General features: G+C 69.6%; 1 protein-coding gene across 1 annotated transcript; it reads left to right on the forward strand.

The window, feature by feature from the left end:
* Nucleotides 1-383: 383 nt before the first annotated feature.
* LOC104341082 (uncharacterized) lies at nt 384-7,921 on the forward strand (the record flags this gene model as incomplete). Its single annotated transcript, XM_086480743.1, is given in 6 exon segments — nt 384-404; nt 894-969; nt 1,066-1,881; nt 4,477-5,223; nt 7,306-7,767; nt 7,770-7,921. Coding segments are annotated over 6 exon segments (2,274 nt in total), but the record flags the coding sequence as incomplete, so codon positions are not given.
* Nucleotides 7,922-7,924: the final 3 nt, after the last annotated feature.

Consider the following 7,924-nt stretch of genomic DNA (forward strand, 5'->3'; position numbering starts at 1 on the left):
TTGAATTAAATTATTATTAACAAAGCATTCAAGTAAATACTTAAATTAAAAAATGAAAACCACAAACCAGGGATGTCCGGGAGAAGCCCCACGGCGCGCCTAGGGGCGGGTGGGCGCTTCACCCCGGGATTTCGCACGTCGGCTCCATCTGGCCTTTTCTCCCCAAATTCCCGGGCTGTGACCACGGCCCCGACCCGCCGGCTCTGCCACAGCATTGGCCCTCGCACGAGCTGCCCGAGCAGGTCGGTAATTCCCCACGCTGGATCTTACCGGGCAGAATGCTGGCCTTTGCCCCAGCCGGCACCGCGAGCTGCAGGGCAGGAGCTCGCTGAAGGAGGAACGGGGTTTTTGGGCTGAAACCTGCGGTGCTGTTGGCGTCCATCATGCCACGCACCACCGAACCGGTACTGGCACCGACCGAGTGCGGCCGCAAACCACCACCAGCAGCTCCCGGTTCCCGAGACCCCAGCGGGTTCCAGTGACTCCAGTAACAGAGAGAAATGGGTCCCAACAGGCGGAAAAACAGGAGAGTTGGGCTGAAACAACAAAAAACAACTTGTCGGGAGGTGTCCTGGGCGCCTGGAACAGCACAAAATGCCTCGGGGGGGTGTTGGGGGGGTCCAGAGGGGGACATGGGGAGGGGAGGAGGGAGCCTGGGGGGAGCCCCAGACCCTCCGGGGTGTGGCAGCCCCTTTGTCACCAATGCTGGGGTAGAGGGAGGGGGCTGGGGGGAAGGAGGATGAGGGGGCCAAGGTCTCCTGGGGGGTCCCTGCTCCTATGGACAGGACCCTCAGAGGCGTGAGAGACAGTGACACCATGACAGGTTGAGGGAGGCAGCTGTGTCTTTCCCTGCCCCACGTGTCCCCCCCTAATTCCTCTTCTCTCCTCCCCAGGGGACAGAGGGCTCCTGGCCCCACATGGACCCCGGCAGCACCGAGGCAGGAGCAAGCTGGGGAGATGCCACAGCAGGTACCGGCACGGGGCTGGGCTCGGCACTTGTCCCTGCGGGCACGTGCCACGTCGGCGCCCCCGTCCCGTCCTTCCTATCGCCCATCTCCCTGGCAGGTGGTGGGCGAGAGCGGGGGGACCCGTCACCGGAGCGGGAGTGCGACAGCGGTGCTGAGGCGTTGCAGTCGCGCCCCGGCCCTGGCGAGAAGAGACTCGTCCTGCCGAGCCACCGTGGCGGCCAGCCGGGCGAGCGGCCCTATGCCTGCCCCGAGTGCGGGCATCGCTTCGGGCAGAGCTCCCACCTCCTCACCCACCGGCGCCTGCACACTGGCGAGCGGCCCTACCGCTGCCGCGACTGCGGCCGCAGCTTCAATGTCAACTCGGACCTGGTGAAACACCGGCGGACGCACACGGGCGAGCGGCCCTTCCCCTGCCCCGAGTGCGGGCGCCGCTTCGGCAGCAGCTCCAACCTCGCCCGGCACCAGCGGCTGCACACCGGCGAGCGGCCCTACCGCTGCCCCGACTGCGGCGAGAGCTTTCGGGACTGCTCCTCCCTCACCATCCACCGCCGCGCCCACACCGGCGAGCGGCCCTACCCCTGCCCGGCATGCGGCAAAGCGTTCGCCGACAGCTCGCTGCTGGCCAAGCACCAACGCACGCACCGCGCTGAGAAATCCTTCGCCTGCCCTGACTGCGGCAAGAGCTTCTCCACCAGCTCCTACCTGCTGCGGCACCGGCGCACCCACCTGCCCGAGAAGCCGTTTCGGTGCGGGGAGTGCGGCCGGGGCTACAGCCAGTTCGCCCACCTCACCACCCACCAGCGGGTCCACACTGGCGAGCGGCCCTACGTCTGCCCTGAGTGCCGCAAGAGCTTCACCACCAGCTCGGCGCTCACCAAACACCGGCGCGTCCACACCGGCGAGCGGCCCTACGTCTGCCCTGACTGCGGCAAGAGCTTCACCCAGAGCTCCAACGTCATCACCCACTGGCGCCTCCGCCACGGCAAGTCCCTCTGACCGCTGCACCAGCCGTGCTGACCCTCCCCCGGCACCGGCATCCCCCTCCTCGCGGTCTCTCTCTGTGCAACGCTCGGCAATAAAACCTGCCACCCTGCAGCAGAGGCCACTGGCGCGGCGGGGGGGGGATTTGGGGCAGAGTCACCCAAAGCACTCCCTCTGGCACTTGGCAGCAGCTTTGGGAAACCCCCAGTTCCCTCCTGAGCGCTCCCTCCTCTCTAGTGTCTGCCTCCTGGCCCAGCAGCGAGCAGCTCCTGTCATTTCACTGGTGGGGCCGGAGGAGAGCAAATGAGTTGGGTGGTTTTCACCCAAAAAGTCGGGTGCGGAGGCTGCAGTCTCTGAGGTCTGGGTGTTGGGGGCATCTCCCACCTCGCTGCCACCCTGCATGGCTCCCACCGTGTCTTTTTGGGGCTGGACGGGTGGGGGGACTTCACTGTGTGGCTGAGTGCGACGGAGAGGAGGGGGGGAGGAAGCCACGGGGCTGGCTCAGGGGCACGAGCCCCCTGGGTGCCTCTGGGAAGGGGACGAGCGCCCCCCACTCTCTGGCAAAGGGCGAGCGTCAGTGGAAAGAGGATGTGTCGGTGGTGGCTACTGAGAAGGCCGAGCAGGTTGCCCATGCTGGGGAGTGGAGTGGGTCGCCCACCTGGCTCCCCAGGTTATGGCTGGACCCTCCTGTTCCCTGGGCGAGGGGCAGGGAGGAGAGGGGGTGTCGTCGTCGTTCCCCCCCCCCCCTTCACCCGGCACATGGTGTCATCCCAGGATGGCCCGGAGTGGGGGGGACGGGGATGGCAGGGACAGGGATTGGGATGCAGGAGAGGTTGGGGACGAGGAGAGGGTTGGGGGGAACGGGGGTGGGATGCAGGAGAAGATGGGAACGAGGAGAGGGATGGGGGGACAGGTGGGGAAGGGAGTGAGCGGGAAGGGGACAGGAATGGGGATGCAGAGGAGGATGGGGACAGGGGTGGGGGACGGGGACAAGGATGGAGGAGGGGGTCGGGATGCGGGAGGGGCTGCAGACAGGGGACAGGGATGGGGCCGGGACGAGGACGGGGGACCCGGGCCGGCGGCAGGGAGGCGCCGCCGCCCCCCGCTCCCCCCCGCCGCGGCGGGGGCTGAACTTCCTGGGTCACCGGCGGCTCCTCCATCCGGCGGAGCGGCCGCGGGGCCGGCGGCGTTCCCGGAGCGGCCCGGAGCGGGGGAGCCCCGGCCCCGCACCTCCGGGCCTGCCCCCCCCCCCGCCCCGGGACCGGGGGTCGCCCTGCGGAGCCGGGAAGGGGCGGCCGGGGCGGCGGGAGCGTCCCCCGCCCCCCTCCTTCCCCGACCCAGGGCGGGGGGAGCCGCTCGCAGCCCCCCGAAAAGCCGCCGGGGCAGCGGGTGCGAGCGGGGGGGACGCGAACCCCCTTTCCCGTCTCTTGCAGGTGCTGCCGGGCTTCGAGGCGGCAGCGGTGGGTGCCAGCAGCAGCGGTGGGTGCCGGCGGCAGCGGTGGGTGCCATCGGCGTTGGTGGGTGCCAGCAGCATTGGTGGGTGCCGGCAGCATCATGCAGGAGAGCTACGAGTCCCTGATCCTGCTGGGTAAGCCCGGCGGCCTCGCCACAGCGTGCCACCATGGCATCGCCGCGCCAACAAAAAAACCAATCCGCTGCTCCTGGAAAATAATAAAAAAATAGGACGACGCGTCCCGCGGGCGAGGACCGAAGCCGTCCCCGCCGCAGCGTTGGCTTCGGGCACCGGCCGTTGGCATCGCCAGCCCTCCCAGTGTGACACGGCGCGTGCTTTTTAGCCAAGGAGGGCGGCGGTTTTGGTGGGAGTTTGGGTTTTTTGAAGGTGTTGGCCGCAGAGGAGCGCGGTGCTGGCACAGCCCTCGGGCGATGCCAGAAGCGCTGAGCGGCCACAGTCTGCAGCCTGGAAACACTTTTTGTTGCCTTTTTCTCACGGCCTTTCTCCCCCTGGACGCGAAATGCCATTATTTCCTTTAAAAAGTACATCTGTAGTGTTTAGTAAACCCCACGTCACGGACCTGCCGTCTTCTTTCCCCCCCTTTTTCTCTGGAGCAGACTTCCCCCTTGCCAAGCCCAACGTCATCGCCCGGCTGGAGCTGGAGGAGGAGCTGGGGGTGCCGGACCCCAACGATTCCAAGGAATGGGAGATCCTCAGGGTGGCCCCCACAGGTGAGCCGAGACACCCTCACCCACCCAAAAACGGGCCGGAGGGTTTTGAGGCTGGGACTCGCTCCGGTCGGCTTCGTCTCTCTCTCTGCCCCGGCAGATGACGGGACGGGGAGCGAGAACGAGGAGGAGGAGGAGGCTCCCGAGCCTGACGGCGCCGAGCTGGCAGAGCTGGACGTCATCCTGTCCCGAGGGGCCGAGGAGGGCATCCCCCAGAGCCCTGGACTTGGGGACGCCTGCCAGAGCCACTGGGACCCCCGGAGCACCCCCAAAGAGTGTCCGGCCCGTCCCCAGCGTGGCGGGGGCCGAGGGGGCCGGCGGGCGCGGCGCGGGGTGGCACCGAAAACCTGCGGGCAGTGCGAGAAGAGCTTCTCGCGTCGGTCGGAGCTGCTGATCCACCAGCGGCTGCACACGGGGGAGAAGCCCTACAAGTGCCTGGACTGCGGGAAGAGCTTCACCCGCAGCTCGAACCGCAACGCCCACCAGCGCATCCACAGTGGGGACCGGCCCTACAAGTGCCCCGACTGCGGCAAGAGCTTCGGCCAAAGCTCGGACCTGGCGAAGCACCAGCGGCTGCACGCCGGCGAGCGGCCCTACGCCTGCGCCAAGTGTGGGAAGAGCTTCAGCTGGAGCTCGGACCTCGTCGTCCACCAGCGCATCCACACCGGCGAGCGGCCCTACAAGTGCCCCCAGTGCGGCAAGAGCTTCAACCGCAGCTCCAACCTCAACACCCACCAGCGGACCCACCTGGGTGAGCGGCCCTACAAGTGCGGCGACTGCGGCAAGAGCTTCAGCTACAGCTCGGCGTTCCTCAAGCACCAGCGGACCCACACCGGCGAGAAGCCCTACCAGTGTGCCGGCTGTGGCAAGAGCTTCTTCGAGAGCTCAGCCCTCATCCGCCACCAGCGCATCCACACCGGCGAGACCCCCTACCCGTGCCCCCACTGCGGGAAGAGCTTCAAGCAGAGCTCGTCCCTCATCACCCACCTGCGCACCCACACCGGCGAGAAGCCTTACAAGTGTGGCGACTGCGGCAAGAGCTTCATCGTCAGCTCGGCCCTCATCCGCCACCAGCGTGTCCACCTGGGATAAGGCGCCCGCCACCGCTCTCGGCATCCAGCCCCGAGGCGGGGGGGGGCCTTCCAGCCGCGGTGGGGGGGCAGCAGGAGTCTCACCAAGCCGTGCCGGCGCGGGCAGCCGAGCCTGAGCCTGGTGGTGGCAGAGGAGCCGCGGTGGCGGGGTGGACTCGAGCGGACGTTTCTGAACGGGGACGCGGTACCATCACCGGCTGCCCGCGGGGATTCCGGAGCCCGTGTCCCAGCTGGGGCCGTGGGAAGCCCGAGCTGGGTGGGCGGCCGTGGCTCCCTCCCCGCCGTGGGGGGACGAGGGCTCAGGATGCCCCGACCTGCCTTCCTGCTGCGCTGTGTCCGTGTCGTGGCTGTGGTTTAGATGGGGCCAAGCCTTTTACCTGCCTGTGTTTCGCCAGGGGGGGTGGGGGGGGTGGGGGGGGGGGTGGACGGGAAAGAGTTGGGGGGACAACCCCGAAGTGGTGTCCTGCAGGGCAAGCCCCGTGGCGCAGCTTTCCCCTCCCTGCATGAGCACGAAGGGTGCTGTAACTCGTCGGTTTGGCAACGGGTCCCCTGCGGATCCGGTGAGAAGCCACTTGGCGAGATGGTTTCGGTGCAAAACCCCCCGGCGCTCGGCCCTGCCGGAGCACGAAACCCCTTCCCCTTCCCCGCCTGCGGTAGTAAAGAGTTGTGGTTGACCGGCCGCGGGCTCTGCAACCTGTGTTTCCCCGCAGAGCCGGGATGGGGAGGGGGGTCGCAGGGGCTGTCGCTGCTGAAATCTGCAGCTCAGGGGTCCCCCCATCTGTGTCCTGCCCCCCACCAGCACTTTCTTGTCCTGAGAGGACACATTGAGGGGGTCTAATACTGCTTAGGAGGGAGCGGGACACACACGCACCCCCCACACACACACACACACCCCTCTCGCCCGCCCCCCAGCCCAAGGTTGGGGTGTCTGGGCTGCTCCGGGGATCGGGGCGGGCGTGACGACCCCGGCATCAGCGGCGCCTCGCCGTACTCTTCCTCGTCCTCCTGCTCCAGAGGCAAGAAGGGGGGGAACCCCTTCTCGAAGAGGGGGCGGGTGTCCCGTCCTGGTGAGAAGGGACGGGCTGCGGGTCGGGGGGCACAGGAGGAAGAGACCCTGCCCCGAGCACCGGGGGGGGGGGGGGGGGGGGGGGGCTCTGAGGCCAAGGCAGGGATGGGTCTGGGGTCTCCCGTCTCCCCCCCCCCCCCCCCCGCCTTCCTCCGAGCAGCCCCCGGGGGTTGAACTTCCTGGGTCAGCGCCGCCGCCGCCGCCTCCATTGTCCGCCCGGCACCGGCGAGGCCGCGGCAGCAGCCGGACGGCGGCGGGGGGCGGCGGGGGACGGGGACAGGGCAGGTACCGGGGGCAGCAGCGGGGGCAACGGCCCGGGGGGGCCCCACGGCCTGGACACACACGTACCCAGCCCCCCCCCCCTCCCCGGGTCCCGGAGAGCGGCCAGGCCCGAGGGGGACGGGGATGGGGGGACATACGGGGGGGGCTGGAGCCGGGCGGCCGAGCCGCGGTTTGGGGCGACAAAGAGGTTCCCGCCGCTCCCCCGCCCCCCCCGCGCCCCCGAACCGGAGCCGCGGCATCTCGCTGGGCCCGAGCCCCCGGGGCCAACCGGCGCCTCGGGGATGGGGCTGCGCCCGGGGCCGGCGAAGCTCCCGCCTCCCCGGGGCCGGGGGCTGCCGCGGGAGAAAGGGCCGGGTTTGGGGTTCCCCTCCCGAACCCCGGCCTCGGCCGAGCCGCCCTGGGCTCGCCGGTATCGCGGGGGGGCGTCCCGGAGTGGGGCGGGAGCGACTCACACTTGACTTCTCCCCTTGTCGCCGCAGGTGGGGACGGCGCCGGGACGCCCCCGGCTGAGGGAACCCCCCCGCCCCCGGCCCGCCGCCATGTCGCCGAAGCGCTGCAGAGGAGGGTCCGTGGGCCACCAGCCCGAGCCCGGCAGAGCCCCCCGGGGCCAGGGCCAGGGGCGAGCAGCAGCCGCCGAAGGGCAACCGGCCCCCGCGGACGGCGGGGAGGCCGAGGCGGGCGGCCGCGGTCGCGGGGGTCGGAAAGCGCAAGGAAACGGTGGTGCGGCAGCGGGCAGCGGCCGGTGAGCACCCCAACATCTGCGTGGAGTGCGGGAAGAGCTTCGCGCAGAGCGCAGCGCTGCTGGCCCACCGGCGGAGCCACGGCGGCGAGAAGCCCTTCGCCTGCCTCGACTGCGGCAAGAGCTTCGGCCTCAGCGCCAACCTCCTGCGGCACCGGCGCGCCCACGCTGGCGGGAGCCCGCGGAGCTGCCGGGACTGCGGGAAGGAGGTGGGTGCCGCCACTGCTGCCGTCGCCAGCCCAGCGCCACGTGCCGCCAGCCAGAAGCCCTACAAGTGCGTCGACTGCGGCAAGAGCTTCGGCCGCCCCAAGCAGCCCCCCGCCAGCCCCCCGGGGAAACGCCGGCGGCGGGACGGCCCCAGTGGGGAGAAGCCACCGGCCGTGGGCATCCCCAACACCTGCGCCGAGTGTTGGCAGAGCTTCAGCCAGAACTCGGACCTGGTGAAGCACATGCGCATCCACACGGCGAGAAGCCCTACGCCTGCCCCCACTGCGGCAAACGCTTCAACGTCAGCTCCAACCTCATCCGCCACCAGCGCATCCACACTGGCGAGAAGCCCTACGCCTGCGCCGACTGCGGCAAGAGCTTCACCGACAAGTCCACCCTCACCCAGCAA

This window comes from Leptosomus discolor, unplaced genomic scaffold (assembly GCF_034619465.1).
Source record: "Leptosomus discolor isolate bLepDis1 unplaced genomic scaffold, bLepDis1.hap2 HAP2_SCAFFOLD_210, whole genome shotgun sequence".
Classification (NCBI taxonomy): Eukaryota; Metazoa; Chordata; class Aves; order Leptosomiformes; family Leptosomidae; genus Leptosomus; species Leptosomus discolor.